The 18,980-nt window shown below is 42.1% G+C and overlaps 1 protein-coding gene across 1 annotated transcript; it reads right to left on the reverse strand.

The window, feature by feature from the left end:
* Window positions 1-3,079: 3,079 nt before the first annotated feature.
* On the reverse strand, window positions 3,080-18,712 carry LOC107192052 (insulin-like growth factor-binding protein complex acid labile subunit). Its single transcript, XM_015581238.1, has 8 exons — window positions 18,327-18,712; window positions 12,774-12,942; window positions 10,022-10,155; window positions 8,913-9,174; window positions 7,357-7,635; window positions 6,841-7,086; window positions 5,841-6,042; window positions 3,080-3,297 (listed from the first exon to the last, which is right to left on the reverse strand). The coding sequence occupies exons 1-8, from the start codon at window positions 18,710-18,712 to the stop codon at window positions 3,080-3,082; spliced, it is 1,896 nt and encodes a 631-aa protein (XP_015436724.1).
* Window positions 18,713-18,980: the final 268 nt, after the last annotated feature.

Raw genomic sequence — 18,980 nt, forward strand, 5'->3', positions numbered from 1 at the left:
TTTATTCGCCAAACAAGTGTCATAAATATCGTCTAATACTCAATAATTTGTTCTTTGCTTCTCGCAGTGCTTGTAGTAACTCGCTTACATAAAATACTTAGCTGATAAATTATTTTGATTTTTGCGTCCTAGCTAATATGAAGCTAGCAGTCGGCGTCAACAATGGCTTTCTCACATTTATATAAAAAGATTATAAATAGTTGAGACTTCGTATGATTTTCACGTGAAAAGAAAATATTTCAACGGACACATGAATTGCAGGAACCAAAGTGTAAAAAGAAAATGAAACTATAGTATTATGAATAAGATTTTAACTATTTCGTCAATATTGTTCGCCAGTACACTTGTTTATGCGAAATTTCGGAAGTTTATATTCTTATTATCTTTTCAGTGACCAGAACAATAAGTGATATGCGGATATTTATGCGAAGTCTCATGTTCATAGACTACTTTATAAAAGTCCACATGACGGAAGAAAGAATCTTTATCAATCCACGTTAAATATCTTTCGTTTTACTGTGTTTCATATGGTTGTTTATACCATAAATGCATTGAAAATCCCGCAGTCTAATAATATACATTCGTTTTAGTAACCGAACCACAGAACTGAATTCTCTTTGTCGATTGCTAGTCTTACATTAATTCAGCCGTCGGATGTTAGTTACACATACGAAATATCCGCGCGCCTTACTGGTACATGGAAAAGGCCAATTGATTATGTATGCATAGAAGCACGTTGATAATAATTCATCCCTATTGGTACGAGTTAACGAGAGGGTCAATTGATCGCCCACTGCCAATCAGCCCATATCGCTGTACACAACGTAAGTTAACAGATTTCACTTACACTATTGACCTGGTCGATCGTTCATTTACTTGATCATGCAGGAATTTAATTAATGATCGAAGCGTCGATGGGAATCGATGGATTACTATGATGCAAAGTATACGATAGCCGTGTTCATTAATCGGCTTTGATACGATTAAAATAATCTAGCAAAATGACTTTTCCATTAGGCTGTCCTCAATTTAACTGCGGACTTCGATAGCAAGAGATACGGTTTCAGCTTAACTTTAATCGGCGAAACGACCATTACATTCGTTATAAATTATTGAATTTGACTTTTAAGAAATTTAGATATCACTGAATTAATAAACTCAACCAGAGAATTTCGTATACTCTTTTACATATATAAATATTTGAAATGATGACATCATGTACAGAGAACCTTGGAGAAACATACCAGTTTGTACAGCAATGTTTGATAAGAACAACCAAGTCAAATGTTCCGTTAAGATAGCAATACGCGCGACCGTTTGAACTGTTCAACTGGAAAGGGAATCCGTCATTACTTCCGGGCAACCTAATATGTTCAATCGAAAGATCAGCTACACAAAAGAAACCGATTAGGATATCGTTATGCATTCACCAACAATGAAATTTTCACTTATATATTATCTTACACATTGTACATCGCAACGCTAGATCTCAGTCGTATTGTCCCATATTATTACAACGAATAATCTAAATGCGATCGGGACACGAAGATCATGGTAACGCGATTACATCGGGCAAGCGTTATGGATAATACTTCGAAGCATGATTAACGATGATTTCTACCAAATCTTACGCCGTTTTGTTAGCGCGGTAGGCTGCGTTCGTAACTTATCACGAAGGATGTTAGTAAAAATTAGGCGGAGATGAATGGTATACGCGAGTTCGAATTAGAAGACGCTCGTCTACCGTAAATAGGGCACGTGTGTCTTCACGACGCATAGTCCACGATCGAAAAGATATCCGAGGTTTGGGCTTGAAAACGAAATCTTCGAGATTGCATTGGAAAGGAAATATTTAACAAACTAATTTGAAAGTTTGTAGAAAAAACTGTACATAACTTATCATATAAAATAGAGAAATACAATACCTTTCCCCATTACGCTAAAATATTGTTCCTACTTTCAAGTTGTTCATCTTCTTCAAATCTTCATTGAGTGTTACGGTTCTTATAAAAAGACTACTCCCACATAGCACATGACGCCCAATGACCCTTTGAAGACAGCTTAAAGGCGTCGTAGACCTAAAATAGCCGTAAAATGGGCGTTTTCAAGGCGTCATGTATTATCTGGGCTATATCTGAAAAATATCGGTTTTCCAATCAAGTCAGTTTTCAGACCATTAAATGTAAAAAATTCCATAATACGTCTACGAGGATGTCTAATTCCAAGTCCGAGGACAGAGATCTTTTCAAACTTTTGGACCGCGTCAGGATTATTAATTATTTACATCGATAGTAATGTCACCCGTTACAAAACAGTAACTTCAGTAACTCGTTCCTCAGGCTTACAAAATGGGGCCACTGTCCCGCGATCAACTGTTCGTTGAAAATCCACCATTTCTCCTCCACCCTTAGGCCTGTACCAGGGCGCGACCGCCGTTCCCGGTCTCCTAATACAGATTCTTTCCCCCCTGCCCCTGTGAGTCCCAGTTTCACACGCCAGGGGAAATCGTCATCCCCGTGACGAAACAAGGAACCCGCGATACGGTGTGATCGAAGCTCGTTAAAATAAATATATATATATCTCGTCGCTTAATCTCTACTAGCGGATCAGAGGGGCTGACCTCTAAAGTCGTGAACGGTAAGTCAGCCACCGATCGAACGTGTCCCTGTCTCTCTGATGTTCGATCGAATTCAAACCAGCGGTTCCTCCCCCCGTTTCCTTGCATATCTCTCTCTCTTTCTCTCTTAAAATTCTGTTCTATTGTACAACGATTCCCTGGGGGATACTTCGCAGCAATTCACGCGCAGGCCGATTCAAACGAACGAAGCGTGTGGTTTCACCCCCATGTAACACCGCCACGGCCGCCGTTGGCCGAGAACGCGCACAATTCTGGTCCTATTTCTCGGCGTACACGCCGCCGTGGGCTCGTTTCCATGTGTGTGACCCCAAATCATCGGCTGAGGGGGGCCACGGGACGAACAAAACCCTCCCCCACGGTCCACTTCCCCCCCAACTGCCTCGTCGGAAACATTCCTGCCGGGTCGATCGTTCACGATCCATCCGTGGCACCAGAACGCCTTTACTCGAGGGTCGCCGCGAAGGACACGTTCCCGCCGGAAGCTGCGGCCGCCGCGGCCAACAGCAACGTCGCCGGCAACGGCGGAAGCGGCGACGTCTGTTCCGCCGGCGTCGAGGCGGTCGTCGGACAATCGTTCGCGACACCGTAGACCTTCGCATGATTCACCTCGAGAGCCACGGTCAGGTCGGCCAGTCCGGGATCGCACAGCACCGGATTATCTGGAAGTATATCACATCGATACATGTTTCGACCTCGCATTGAACGTGTTAAGAAGGTTAGAATCGATAAAAGTTGCTTGGGAACAACAGTGGTGGCATTAGATTTATCTCTGAAGAATGAACGAAAGCACAGAACATTACGAATGTTTTCTTTTTCTTATTTTCATTTAGACTTTTAGAATGTTTGTTTTCGAGGAGTTGATATGAGAGAAAGGAATTCATTTTTTTTTAAAGAATCTAGTAATATTTTTCGGTATTTTTACGTGATTCAATCACACATACTCTTGCATCCCATTCAAAAGATGGGGAACACGCGGTACCATTCTTTTCTCCATCTTTTCTGCTATCGTTAACGTGACAGGGAGCTATCACCCATCTGGGTCGTGTGATTCATCCTGTGTACAAGTAACTGCAAGCAATTACTGGCACTTATCGGCGTTGTGTATATCGTAATTTGCAATGTATTTAGTCAGCAAAACGACTGTCGAGCGCGGAGAGACACGCCGATGCTCCCGTATAAAGATCATTCAGTCTTAGCGGAGTTTTATTACTCGCAAGTAGATTCGTTCCCCTTACTAGCGGGTAACATTTCCCGATTTTTAATTCTTCGTTCGTGACGGCAACACGTAATAACAACCTACATTTACTAAAAATACAAGCTTTCATACAACAGACATATGTATACAGCTGCAGAAATTATCCACGTGGTACCGGTAATAACCGCGAGGGAATAATTAAATTCCAAATTAACCAATTGAATATATATATATAACAAAATAACCCGATTTACAAGCCAGCATTTATTCACGTGATACGCACGCAAGTACACGTGCCGATGCTGTACCCCTTTTTAACTTTTTATTTATAAAACTCACCAGACATCTAATATGGCCGTCTGGCAGAACTGAGAACCAATCCGTGATCACGTGTCTATCATATTTATTCTTCGTGATTTGCAATGTATAAATAAATGTCCTGAAACAATATCGTCTTCTTTCCGACTTGTTCCCTTCGTCATTCAGCTCTCCGAAAAGAAACTCGATTAACGGCGGACAGAGATTACGGAACGGGGTGATCGTGTCTATGGCCGAGGGACCGTTATGTCGCCGGTTGTTTGCGATCGCGTCGCTAATGCGTCGTAAACACATTGATCGTACGGATGCAATAACAACATCGCGGAGCCAGGGACGATCGTCTGCAAATCAACAAGATTCGGGAACACGAGGACCCCTGGTATGATGCCAGGTGAACCAAGAGGTGCGCCGTAGGAGGAACAACGAAGTCGGCCCAGCCTGATAACTAAAAGACGGGGTGGGGGGGGGGAGGCTTTCGACGCGATAAACGACGCCACGAAAAACCATTGCATTAACAATAACAACACCCGGGGGACCGGTCGATGTGGTCGTCCATGCGATATATATATTATATAGAATAAATAATGCGAGATGGCGCCAGGACCGGGGTTATCGCGTGAATTGTAACTCCCCGTGACAAAATAATGCACGGCCCCGGAGGCGAACGGGGAGCCAGGCCGTGATTATCAGCCAGTAATTTATTTTCCGCCGCCGCCACCGCTGACCACTCTCTCATATCCCGTTCTCCGTTTTCCCATCTCGTTCCATCGCGTTGGAGCCGTCCAAGCCTGTCGTCGTTCCTCCTCGCGACACTTAACGACGTGTTTATTAATTACGAGCTGGCGCCCATTCAACGCGTCTCCGTCGGCCGGGCGTCGTTATCCTTGCGAGGGTGGAAAGCGAAATAGCGCGGCACACAGGGCCCCGTGGTATCGCTACACGACCGATTCCGCGAGTTTACGACCGACCCAGACCACACGATCACGCGGTTTCGTGCGTGATTTCCTTTCCCCTTCCACCCCTTCGTCATCGTTCGAGGACAGCGCGGGAATCTCTGTCGCGATCTTGAGGGGATTTTACGCGGACGGGTACCGGAAGTCATGTCTAGCATGGATTTGTCGATCAGTGAAGAATGGTAATTATAGGGTGAACGAACCAATGAATGGACAGTTCAGGGATTTTGTAACTATTAAAGTCGAATTTTAACACTAGTCGATTTTTGTACTGCGTGAACCTTTCCGATTCGCACGAAACATTGTTCCTCGTAATGCTCTCCAAACAATCGGAAGTAAAAACATTGGAAACAATCGGGTCGTTTCGCGTTAATCTTTCTTTACCCGAGGTATTATCACGCGGAATGATTCAATTCCCCTCCGTGTAAGCGTAAAACACGGGGAAATCAAGCGTGACCGTGATCGAATCATCGACATTTCATTCTGCCAGTCAAACCACACACCTGTGTTTGGCCGGTATTGTTTTTTCATTTGCGCAACGCCAAAGACACGCCTGGTCGTTATCGGGACGTCTGTTTGTCTTTCATTAGAAACTGTTGCCAGCGTTCCCTCGGAATTGCCCCACTCCCCTTTCCTCGTGCAAAAGACCCTTATCGAATCGCAAACACCATCCGCCGCGCACAGAAACGGGAACGATCACGAAGGTTGCTCGTTATCGACGATGGATCAGGCTTACCTTGAAGATATATGCGCAGTACGTCCTGGACTCCGTGAACGGTGCAACGAGTGTTCATCACCAGTTCCGGCATTAGAGTGCGTATCCGATTCGCGCTCACGTCCGCCCAGCAGAGAACCGGAAACCCACGGAAGTCCCTCTCGGACAGCGTCACCAGCCGATTGTGCGAGGCATTCAGCTCCTCCAGGGACGGTAACCACGTCTATGATAGAGTACGATCATCGTGTCACAATGGTTGTTTCGTTGATTTAAAATCGAGTCGTTCCAAGAAACGAACAGAGTCTTACGACTATGATTCACGGTCACTTTAGTCTTGTAAATCAGTTGCCATATTTTGCTATTGGGTAAATGTCCTAATTACTGCCAGTGTCCCTAATACGTTTACTTTATTTGTTTTACTTAATAAAAACGTAAGGTATAAAGAATTGTGGACTGTAATTTATATAAAAATTACGAAATACGTGTACCTGTATGTACCTGGTGTTTAATAATTAATGTTGGAAAATGAAAGTGCAATTTGAGCGTCAGAAACATGATTACGCACGTAGGAAATGATAACGAAATCATATTCAAGAAAGAGTCATAATTTTATATACTTTATATTGTACAAAATGAGCTGTTATAATATATCAGAATTACCTTAATTTTTGAGATGACAGCTACAGGGACACTGGAATTATTCGCAGATTTTAATTATGTATCAATTAACTCTTCATATTTAATGTATTAAATGAAGTTAAGCTACTATCTTAAAGTGGAAGTAATTGAGACATCTACACCAATTTGTGAAATTACATTTAATATTTCAATGCTACAACCAACAAGGTTTTAGAACCAATTAGTTCGTTGTAGCATACCCCACTGTATTCTATATTAGCGAATTGTTATTAGTATTCCAGAAGGATGCAGGGTAGAATTACAGTAGTCGATAAACCAACGGTAAGTGTAGCCGTGGTCCACTTGGTATGCAATTAATTGAATTAGTCTCGTAAGTATGTACCTCTGACGTGTCCTCAAGAGTGGTGAGCTCGTTGTGAGAAAGATCGAGGACCTTGAGGCCGTCAAGACCCCGTAAATCGCGGGGCCCGATCGTCGGTCCCAGCGCGTTGTGGCTGAGATTCAACCTCTGCAGTTCCTTCATTCCCAAGAACAACGAGCCGTCCAAGCTACGTAACTCATTGTGCTGAAGACGCATGTCCTGTATATTGCCGCCCGCCGTTTCCTCCCCTTCTTCTTCCACTAAATTCTGAACATACGAATGAAACGGATAGAGCACATCTAGTCTCTAAATGGGATCTTAAATCCGAGAAATAATCAAGATAAAGCCTGGTAACTTAATATTGAGTTTGGTAAAGAGGTGAATTACACATTGGCGCGTCCAATAATTCACCCATTGCGTAATACGACATTTGTAAGACCCTGTTCCAGTTTTGTCTGATAATGTACCATCAACAAAAATTCCATTGATTATAATTGTTTTTTTTTTTTATTTTACAGGATTATTTTGGGTGAGTACCTCAGACGGTGTCCGTCCCCGATGAAGTTGCGCGATTCTGTTGTTCGATAGATCGAGCAATCTTAGCTCCCGCAGACCACGAAGCGACGCGAAGGAGAATTCGCGAAGCTCGTTGTGCGTCAAGTTTAAGCTCTTCAGCGACCTGAGAGGGTAAAGGACACTGTTGCCCCCGTTTCCGTCCCCGTTTCCGCCGACCGTGCCGCCCAACGATTTCAGAGAGTTGTGACCAAGTTCGAGGTCTTCCAGCATCTCCGCCTCTATGAAATCCTCCTCTGTCAACTGACGGAATATATTTCTTTTGCACTCTCATTTGATGAATGGACAAACGATATATATATATATATATATTCTCGAGAAGTTACTATTCTCAACATGAAACTTCATTCTAGAACATAAGTTCCCAAAGTGGACGCTGAGGAGATCTGAGGGGTCGTTTTAGTTATTTTATTTTCTTATTTTTAATTTAATTTTTTAAAATTAAAAAATTACACGTACGAGTGAGCCAGAAAAGATTGGGAAACTATGTTCTAGAAGTACATACCATTTGAACGTTGTCTCAGATATTACTACAACTAGATCCGTGATATTGTATAACGTTCTTCTTTCTTATTTCGCGGGAATCGATAGATTTCCTGGAAACTAGAACACTTGTCTCGATAACTCCGTAGAGAGAATGTTAATTGAAGTTTTCTAGAATTCAGTAGCTTTCTTTTCTCGCTCAGAGGAATTACGCTCTTGGCGGTGTGATGCGCTAACGAAGAAACCTTTGAAACCGATCGTTCCAGAGAAGTCAGCCCGAACGGATTACGGGCAAAGCACCGGCGCATACCCGTCCGTTTCAATAAAAATTTAATCCGCAGGACGGAAGCGCACGACATAATAATTACATTAGGATGTAGTAATTGACTTAATGCACGGAACACTGAACGAACGCCTCCGCGCGTTATCATGCACCGCGATCGTGCGCTTGCACTTTACGCGTGTGTACGGCATCTTTTATGAGGTTATTAGTATCGAATGTCAGATTGCTGATAATCGACGGTAAATTGAAAATTGTTTTGCTGATCGACGCGCAACGAATGATTCCAAAAATGCACCGTTGTGCGCCTGCATCCAGTAAACTCAAAAAACCGAAGTTATTCTCATAATTTTATCTATTTCGTTGTTACATGGAGACTTTATTCGTTTCTTATTTATTAAATAATTAGATAACCACCATAAAATTTTCAATCGTTATGTATCGTGGTAAAAATAAAAACGAACCACTTTTTTGGGGGGAAATATAATCTATCCTTTTCTGGAGAAACATTATTTCTCAACACAATTTCAGACATGGCATATACTTGGTTCGTTTTTATTTTTACCAGAATACATAAGATTGAAAATTTTAGGGCTGTTTTGTAGTTATGCCACGCAGTATATCATCGATACGTAATAATATGCAATAATAATTATTAACACATATATGTGAAAGAAGACGAACATCATCAGAACCATGCATATAAAAAATCAAGTCATGCATGCCCGATCACATTGTTGCAAAAACGACTGTATACCTCTTGCAAGTCGTTGTACGAAAGCTCGAGGAATTTCAGTCGTCGGGCCTTCTGCAACGTGCCGTCCAAGCTCCGGATCTTATTGTGCTGGAGGAACAATGTCTCCAAACGATGCAGGTAACGAAATTCCGCGGGCAAATGTGTCAGTTGATTGTCGACCGCGTAGAGCATCTTCAAGTTGTGACCGGAGGATGGTAGTTCACCGTCCAAGGATGTCAGCTCGTTCGCGTTAATTAACAGCCACTCCAGCTGATTCAAATCTCTGGAACAAAGTTGCGACACGTGGATCTGCGGGCCCTTCATTTTTGAGGGAAGTCCAACCGGTAGTCCGATTAAAGATATATTGTAACCGATCCTTGACCAACCCTTAATCCGTAATCATTCGATGAAAAATAAAATATTGGCAATACAGTTTTAAATTCAATATACCTTCCCGCCTTTTAACTCGATCAAGATAGGGTACGATTGTTGGAGAACAGCGAGAAACATTATTACGGACCATCTGTTCCTGATTTTCTTGCGAATGAATATTGACTTCGATAGCAAATGCTTGTAGAAAAACAAGACGAATTTTTATCGACTAGTAATAAACAATAAATATATGATGGCCAATAGGTTAAGACAAACAAATATTAAATTATCCGTCGTAAATGCTTCTTTCGAGCGGCTCGAACGCATAACTTTCAGCATCGGACACGTGACCAGATCGTTTAATTGTTCTATCCTCCGGATATAATCTGCGTGCGCGCCCTCCCTCGCTTACGATCACTCGGTCATCTTAAGAACGGCCGGTTGCATCAACGGTGAATAGAGCCAATTAAATAAGAGCCACCGACAGAACGATAAACAGGCATGGGCGTAGCCAGGTTATCGGTCGGGGGGAGGGGGAATTTATCATAAGGTAAATTTCATAATATAAAATTCATAAAGGGGTGACACAATTCTTTCTTCTCTAGGATAAGAAAAGGCACCTTTTTTCCTTCCAGGCGGGGGGAATAAGTGCTCCCCCTGCCCTCTCTGGCTACGCCCATGTAAATAGGATGTTCGATTCGGTTTCGGATAGATCACGTACCGAACACGAACTGTCAGTAATCGAGAAACCGTCGTACCTTAGAGTCCGATTCAGACTTTGCAGGTGGTTCCGACCGACATGGAGGTGTTTCACCAATGGCGGCAACGAGCCCGGTACCATTTCCGAAATCGCGTTCCCGGCCATAGACAGGTGCTGCAGCGTCGGATTGTACTGCAAATCGAACATCAAATTTTCACATTTATCATTAATTATTCAAGATACATAGTTCACTTTTGGAGAAATACACTGCTCAAGGTAGGTGTAACACTCTGGACACATCTGTGATACTCTTTCAAGATGGCGGAGAGGACGACGATCGAAACCTTTGGATTCACAAACCATCAATGTTCGCAAAGTTGTGGTCGTAAAACGTGTTTTATTTTTTAAATTCAAGTTCCTTTGACCATTTTACTTATCCTAAACTTTGAAACGAGGTTGACAGACATTCTGATAGAATTTTGAACATCGAAAACGCTTCGACCGCTCGGCTGTCCGCCATCTTGGAACAGCTATTATTTCGTACGATCAATATTCAATCTCCCTTCAACGGGTGAATTCGCTGTTTGGTTGTTAAAAGATAATTGATAAGTAATAAACAATTACGTATACCGTGGTTTTAAAAACCTTTGGATGTTTTCAGCAAACAAAATTTATGGTTATTATGTACATAATATGTCGAGAAGAAATATAAAGACGATAGCGGATTCGTGAAGATCGTGTTTAGCAGCGTCGACAGACGCGATTAATACCGAGGCCGCGCGCAACATTTAATCGGGAATAGTGGCAGCACGACATGCAAGTGTGAATATCGAAGCGGCGAGTGTGTGTTTCAAGTGCATAGAAGAGATTCGAGCCGCCGCTGCTGCATACGCCACCCGACAGAAACCGATCGACCGATTCGAATCAACAGTTCTCGAGCTGTTTACTGTCGCGTGATGAACAGCCGTCTTTTTTCGCGATAGTTCGCCGATGCAGGCATCATTATTACATCACTGTTATCGGCACGTTTCTTTTTACCGTATACAAATACGCGTAATTTCCTGCGAAATCCATGAACAAGTGATTCGCAAATTATGTATTAGCTCCCACAATTTTATGCCACATACAAGTACAAAACTAACGTATAATGTATGTAATAATGATGTTATGGTTGATAAATAGTGACCATTAATTATCTACATGAATTTAATCCAATAAATGTGGCTAAATATCATACGCTATTTTATACTGCCCATAAAGATAGTTCATTCTTGTACACGAATAGTGTTACAAAGATTACATGTAAAATTAATTTGATTGATTTCTGTTTGTCTAAAAATTTCATAATCATAAGAAGAATTTTGATTATTATTCTTACTAGCCAAAATTTTACATATAATAAACGATCTGCGGCCACCCAGGTATGAGGGCTCCTTTTGCACCTCCGGCAGGAACGGCCCTGATTGGGTCCTTAACCAGAGAACATGAGTTAATTTATCATTTGCACTGGACTATACCTACCAGTGATTTACCATTTTTCTAATTAGTTCCCTTAAAGATTCTCATGTTCAATCCCATCGTAACACCTGTGTACTCATCTCTTGCATTGCGATCGAGAAACAACGCCGGCGAGGAGGAATCGGATATTACATGAATTACGTCGATTACGAGAAACACGGATAAAAGACATTTTTCTTTTGCGTTCCTACGGTCTCTTTATGTCTCGTTGTGGCTAAAACGTGCGATAAACAGCACGAGGCATCCGTGGATAAAAAATCACACAAGTGGCACGTATCGTCTGGAAAACGATTGGCGGACTATTCTCTGCACGTGGCCGGTCACGTGCGCGCCAAGCGCCAGGGAAACCCCACCAGGCCTTCTAGTTGCTGTGCTCCTCTCCTCGAGATGAATTGTTCGTTCATACTCCAGCCATAAATATGTATGTAACCACTACAAAGTCACGCGTAACGCGCGAAATGTGCTCCGCGGGAAAACATCTCGTTTTTTAACCCTTTTTTTTCTCTTTCCTTATACAAGGCGTTCGAAGTCGCTACTACGATTTGTATTTACATTATTCTTAGTAGGGAAAAAGGGGTCAAGGGAAGAATTGATTCCTTTGAGACTGTCATCAAATGACAGAAATATGTTAAAATATGAAAAAATACGTCTGCGTAATTAAAATTCGTCACTTGTGAACTAGCTTTCAGAATTGCATTCCAAGATTCCAATGTACGAAGACATTCGTTACAGGGAATAGAGACATTACGAGCAAGGGGGACATTTCATGCATTCCAGGAGTTAGCCCGAATGAGATTAGATTCAATCAGTTCGATAAATGCATAATTCGAAAGGCGACAGCGCTACTACGGTCAGCAAAGGTTACATCGAACGTTTGTAATTGGTATTCATTAATGTCGAGTAGATATTCTTCCTGTCAATAAGGTGCTCCCCATCTACATATGTCACGATTACCAGTTACTGTTATTATTGCTCCAGATGCATTTTTTTCCTACGTTAAAACACGTTAAGCCTTACCTATGTAAAAAAAAAAGTAAGGTCATAATTTCTCGATTACACTCAATCTCCAAAATATGTACTTGCTGGTGATTGGGACCGATTTCAATTAAACGTAAGAACAGAAATGGAGCATAGAGCTTGTTGACGGGCTTACGGGCAGCTTTAAATTTCTAAATGAAATTTAAACGACGCCTAAAGCTTTCAAACGTCAGCATAACATTTACCCAAGGAGATGCCAGCAGTGTTGACCAGTGTTTTCTTTTTCTCTAAATCATAGGTGTTACATTTAATACCTTGAAGTCATCGGGGTCTATGCGGCTTATCCGATTTCTGCTGAGATCTAGGGTCCTCAGCAGAGATAGATGCGTCAGAATGTGCCTCGGTATAGACGGCACTTCGTTATCCGCAAGACTAAGGTACTGTGTTCTTCCCAAACCCGCGAAAACGCCGCCGTCCACGTACCTACAAAACAATAACTCGCTCTTTATTTTCTGTTATTCAGCATGTGTAACGTGCAAAAGTTGACGAGAAGTCACCTTTGAATTATAAACGTTAAGCAATATAAAATCAATTTTATACAATCGATCGGTATTGTACGAAGTATGACGAACGCAACGTTCGCTATCTTTAAGAGAAACTACTTTTATTTCTCCCAGCACCGTGGATAGTAATTTCTGGGAAAGTAATTTCCTGGAAACCTTTGCACGCCTCTATATAACTAAATGTAATTGAATACAGTATCATTATTATTAGTCACAGTACTCCTTTGTAATTAAAAGACCACATGACTTTCATCCTTAATAACGTATTTAGGATTATTAAGCTTCCAATCAGTAGAATAACGTAACTGTTTCGAGGACCATTGATCGTCGATCGATCATTTTATCGTGTCGTGCATACGTTATTTATTCAGTTCTCGTCTATGAAAAACACTTTTCCCCGGGAACGATAAAGATCACGGTGGATGACTGTACCGATCATCGCGAGATAATTCCAAAAGTACGAGAAGCACGAAGCATCTCATGTCGAAAAATTTCGAATGGCATCTCTCGATAACGGCGTTATCGTTGACCGCGCGGAGCGATCACACACCGAACAACGTGTGACCGTTGTAAACACATGGCCGGCGAGGCGATACGCAATCAATTCCGAATTTATCAGCGGCGAAACGAAGTTATCGCTCATTGTCCTAGTCACGGACCAAAGGAGGAAACACAAATTCCTTTCTGTTCGTCCACAAAGTCGGAAAGGATTGAACCGTATCTACAGACGACGTTGAGTTCTTAAAAAATTTACCGAATAAAATATATCATTTTCCAGAAAATGACAAGAAAAAAAAATCACCCGAATGAATGCACCAGTGAATTAATTGACCGATAAACACATATATATCGTGCGTTAATTCTTGCAAATTCTTCAGTTACATTTATGAGCGATAGCGACTATAAGATCGTTGGCAATTATCAACATTTAATTTTATTTGTGAAATTGCAACGTATATCTCGATGGGGCCAAATCTTTATCAAGATATCAGGAGAGGAACAATGGTAACGTGTCCAAAATCGCGGCCGGCCACGGTCATTATCGTTCGATTATTCACATAATGTTGGCTCACAGCATTTCGTTATTTAATTATTCCGAAACGATAAGCGCGCAGGGCCCGTCGATAACACGCTCGAAGAGGTCAGGCACGATTAAGATTTCATTCTCGCGACTTCTTTTCCCCCGTCCTTTTCTGCCGTACGCGGCAAAGACGCTGTTTCCGTTCCGTCGTTCCGCTCCCTCAAGGACTTTCGTTTTCTCTCATCTGCCGGCGAGGTGCGTGGCCTATCAGGATAATCAAGGAAGACCAGTGTGCCGCGTGTCCTTTGCGCCCGTTCACGGCGAAACGTACGATAATTTTATCTAGAAAACGAGGAAATCTCTCTCTCTCTCTCTCTCTCTCTCTCTCTCTCTCTCTCCCATGAATTAACTTCGACAATAATTGAGGATTTCATTGTCGGTATCCCTTTTCTTTTCATCGAGATCAATTACATTTATATGGACAGGGAAATTATTTCTAACTGCAGGCACAGACTTTAGAATGAATTCGCGTCTAACAGTGCCCGCCTGTTAGAATTCTACAAGGACATTTATTTTATTAAATCGACGAAACGTAACAATCTTTCAGATTCGCAAAATTTGGAACACTCGCCTCATTATCTTCGTATTATTTAATACATTATCATTAGCCGTATAAAAATATAAAGAAATAAAAAGTGTCTTGCGATGATAAACGAGGACGAAGATTATAGTAATTGCTTCAGATAGTAGTTCGTACAATTTTGTGCTAGATCGAGGATATTGCAAATTACCCGCGGTTTTCGAAAATCGTTTGCGCGCGCGCGTTTCGTTCGAAATGATTTCCGACCGTGTCGTGCCGATTCGCGAAATAATTACGCTAATTGGTGCCGAGGCTTTGTTATATAGAAAACATCTTTGCTCAATGCTTGCAACATCAGACGATGACCTTTCGCGAAGATATTGTCACTGTTATCAATGCATAATATGTGTGAAGCTTACTCGCGTGCTTTTCTATGAGTCTTCGTTATGAAGCGTTTCCTCGGAAATACCTGGCATAATTGTTTTTTAAAAAAAAAGAAGGGAAAGAAACACTACGTTGCCTTATTTAATCTTCGACATTTTGTCAAATTCAACTCTCATTTCTGAAGAAATCGAAAGCCCTTCGACAATGTATTTGACCGACGAGCAGATGTCTGGAATTTAAACCATGGTACCGGTTTGGTAAAGAAAAGGACATAACGGATTATTTATCGGTACCCTTAATATTTTTCAATTCCTAAAAACTGCGCGCACTAGATTCCCAAGTGATTAAGGAATTTTATAGTCGTATCAACGAAATGTGCGATCAACACGGTAATTCGAGTAGCAAAAAGTCCTCGGAAATGATATCCCCGTATCTGCATGTATTCCGATAGGTTAACACCGATTAGGTCGTGCGGATTTTATGCGCTTTTAGCGGAAGCTGAATCGCCGAAGGCGACAAAACAATCGTCCTGATAAAAAAAAATACAACAGACTTACGATTTCGTTTCTCGAATTTTTCCATTTGTTTCTAGCGTAATGTACGAAGTACGGTACATATACAAGGACAGAGAAAAGAGAAGCTGGAATTTGCGTGGAGATCGGTCTTCTAGGTTACGACGCTCGAAGGAATGTTCACGTGACACCGGGGAACCTCCACCGCGCACCAGAGAGATAAGTGTGGTAAAACGAAAAAAGAAGAGAGAAAGAGAGAGGGAGAGAGAAAAAAAAGAAAAGGAAACAAAAAAAGTGGAGCGAAGAAAGAGTTTACCAGCTTCTAGAAACGGCGATACCCTGTTTCGTCGGCTGAATGGTGCGCGCGTGGTTCGAGGCAAAGCGTGTGGCCTGATATCACTTATCCACGCACTTCGCTATCGTGGTCTACACGATTTTCTTCGACGGCCCGAAGAATTTCCTCGGCCCTGGCCCCCTCGGCCCTGCCCACCCGCGGCCGAGTCTTCCACGAAATGATCGAGGAAGATTCCTTGAAGCCCGCGAGGTCGGTCTCTGTCGCGAGGCGAAAGTATTCATTCCGCAACATCGGCTTGACCGCTTTGTCTCGAGGCGGACCGCGCGGGCCCGTACCTTCCCCCCTCCCCCCTCCCTCCATCATGCCCCGATAACAAACCTTTGTGTTCCCAGTCAGAAGATATTGGAATAAAGAAAAACGAGAGAGAGAAAAAGAGAGTTGGGAGACAGAGAGAGAGAGAGAGAGAGAGAGAGAGAGAGAGAGAGAGATACATTCCAACGACTTTCAAATTACCGCGGGCGACGTAAGTAAGTACAAGAACCAGATGGGACAGGGGCGAAGAAGAAAAAAGAAGAAATAAAAAAGGCTTGTGCCGCACACGGTGGCTTGGGCGTAGCGTGTTTAACAAACAGAAAAAAGAATCGGCGATACACAGAGACATCACACAACAAGTTCGGGCAGATATATCTATGTACGTATATACATGCGCATGTGGTGTATGTATACCGTTTTGTCGCGAGAAAACAGAAACTAATCTGAACGCTCCCGGAGCTGAAAACTCTGAACGGGCGTGTACAGAGTCCGACGCTATAGGGATAGGATACTTGTAAACGAATGTATGTTGTTGTGAATTGAAATGTCTTTCGGTCGTTGAGATGGTCGAGAGGAAGAATTTTACGAAGAAGGGGTTGAAATTTACGTTGGGAGGTCGTCGAAATAGTCACGTTTTGAATTACTGTTTGGGAAATAGAATAGCTGGTAGTTTAGTTGATTGGAGACATCTTGTACAACATATGTATGAGTTCATAGATCACCTCTTGATCGTCATCCGAAGTCTCTGTTTATCGTCATTTCGTTTTATGGACGACTTCGTATTGCTATATCCTATGCTTGAATGTGATTAAAATTTTATTCGATTAATGGATAATAAATAGAAACACTCTATAGTGGTTTCAGTTCAATCTGATATGCTGTTCGATTTTTTGGTAAAACAATGTTTTATTTAAAAGAAACGAACACATATGTAAATAAATATTTAATCCCACAAATATCTGAATGTAAGCCTCTGCAGGTTCGTTCTATCCCACGTCTGTTATTCAAATAAAAGTATGCCCACCTTTGAGTGACATGAAATTTGGCATTCAATGCTATTGCCTTATTGGTAAAATGATCTTTAAAGATACGGAAAATGATTTAGTCGTCAAGCGATAGTCATTCAATTAGCAATATTCATACAACGTAATCTAATGTTTTATTTCTACGAATAAATAATTTATACACTGCTTCTATTCACCATCCATCAGAATGTCCCTGGAAATATTACGTATCTCTGCTCATCTGCCATTCCCACTCCTTTTACAAATCGGAGAAACAGAATTGTCGACAAAACGATGACAGGTGGATCATGAATCAAAATACATTTCGACGATTACTTCTTTCCTAACCGCCAAATCCATAAATTCCCCCGACAATCCTTAAATATCAATAAACTCGCGTCGATGCAGATACTATATTGCGAAGAAAACAGAGGATTTATCTTCGCCACGAGCGAACACTGTTTACAAGCAGAAGGGTTAACAGACTAAAGTATCCGTATACGCAATATTCTCCGGAAGATTCGAATAATATATAAGATAAACGCACCAATAAACAAACATTAAGAGGTTTTCTAACTATTAAAGTCGAATTTTAAATGGTAATAATATTAATAAATATTTGGCACATGAAAATTAGATTCTTTAATATCTACACACTTTCATAATTTATAGATTTTAATATTCCAAAGATTGGAGAAATGTAATTGATTAAATGAAAAAGAAAAAGTGTTCATCAGTGAATGAACAACATTAACCCCTTGCCTTACAACATCAAGTCAGACACGTGATAACGCTTTTGAACTGAATTTAGTAAACATGTATATTATCAGTTTTCTTTGAGTCGACGTGAAATACCGTTTAGCTGGTATTAGCATTCAAGGTTTCGAATAAATCTAACACTTGCCATAAGAATAGAATTCCTTTAGTGCCTCGGTAATTCTTAAGAGTGAAGCCGTAAAAGAAATCGTACGACAAGGGGTTAAGTATATGAACATTTCGAATACCAATGTCACGAATATTGTTTGAGTATGAAACAAGGAATTGAAGAAAAAAAATCAATATTCAATCATTTGCCTATGTTAATAACTTAATTTACTCGTTTTTATATACAATGTTCATTCACTGGTACGGTGTTCATTTACCCGGTGCATCTACCCTACACGTTTCTCTGGGTCTCGCCGAAGCGGTTCACTCACCCCAGATGATCGTGGTTCAGCTCGAGCCTCGTGATGGACATACGCAGCTCTTTGAAATCATGCCGCGATATGTCCCTGAGATTCGAATGCGACACCCTCAGCGTGATCTGTTGCTCCGCGGTGAATTTACCCCTTAACGCGCCCGCAACCTGCTCGAATGAGTCCATGCGCTCGCACACCACCTCGATCCGTTCCCCGTGTCCGTGATGGCCGGCATTGTTCGCGGTATTGGCCGCAGCGGCGGCGGCGGCCGCCGCGGCCGGGTTGATAACGGGACTGGAGAACTCCTCCTGTCGGCAGGTGCACGGGCTTATCTCGCGTCTAACGGCGCAATGGAGGCTCGTGCTGGCCGCGAGCCCCAGAAGTGTGTAAAGCAGCCCGGACATGGTCGCGTTCGGTAACGTCAAAACGGAACCACCACCACTACCGCCGCGACGGCGATCAGCATCCAAAATCCAACGGCAACAGTAGCAGCAGAACAAGAAGGTACACACGGCGCCTTGGTCAACTGGCCGGATCCTCGCTACAGGTCACACGGACCATGCGCACCCCCTCGATTCCCAACCGTCTCTTCAGGTGATCGCGGATGGCTCTTCTGATATCACTGACACTTCGCCACCTTTCGTGTGATTTCTCTGTCGCGTGACCACACGA

The sequence above is a fragment of the Dufourea novaeangliae genome, unplaced genomic scaffold, assembly GCF_001272555.1.
Source record: "Dufourea novaeangliae isolate 0120121106 unplaced genomic scaffold, ASM127255v1 scaffold296, whole genome shotgun sequence".
NCBI classification, from domain to species: domain Eukaryota; kingdom Metazoa; phylum Arthropoda; class Insecta; order Hymenoptera; family Halictidae; genus Dufourea; species Dufourea novaeangliae.

Coding starts and splice junctions, on each gene's coding strand:
- LOC107192052 (XM_015581238.1), bottom strand. CDS start 18,712: ATGTCCGGGCTGCTTTACACACTTCTGGGGCTCGCGGCCAGCACGAGC. Junction 10,156..12,773: donor TAGACCCCGATGACTTCAAG/GTATTAAATGTA, acceptor TTCGATTTGCAG/TACAATCCGACGCTGCAGCA. Junction 7,087..7,356: donor GGGGACGGACACCGTCTGAG/GTACTCACCCAA, acceptor TCGTATGTTCAG/AATTTAGTGGAAGAAGAAGG.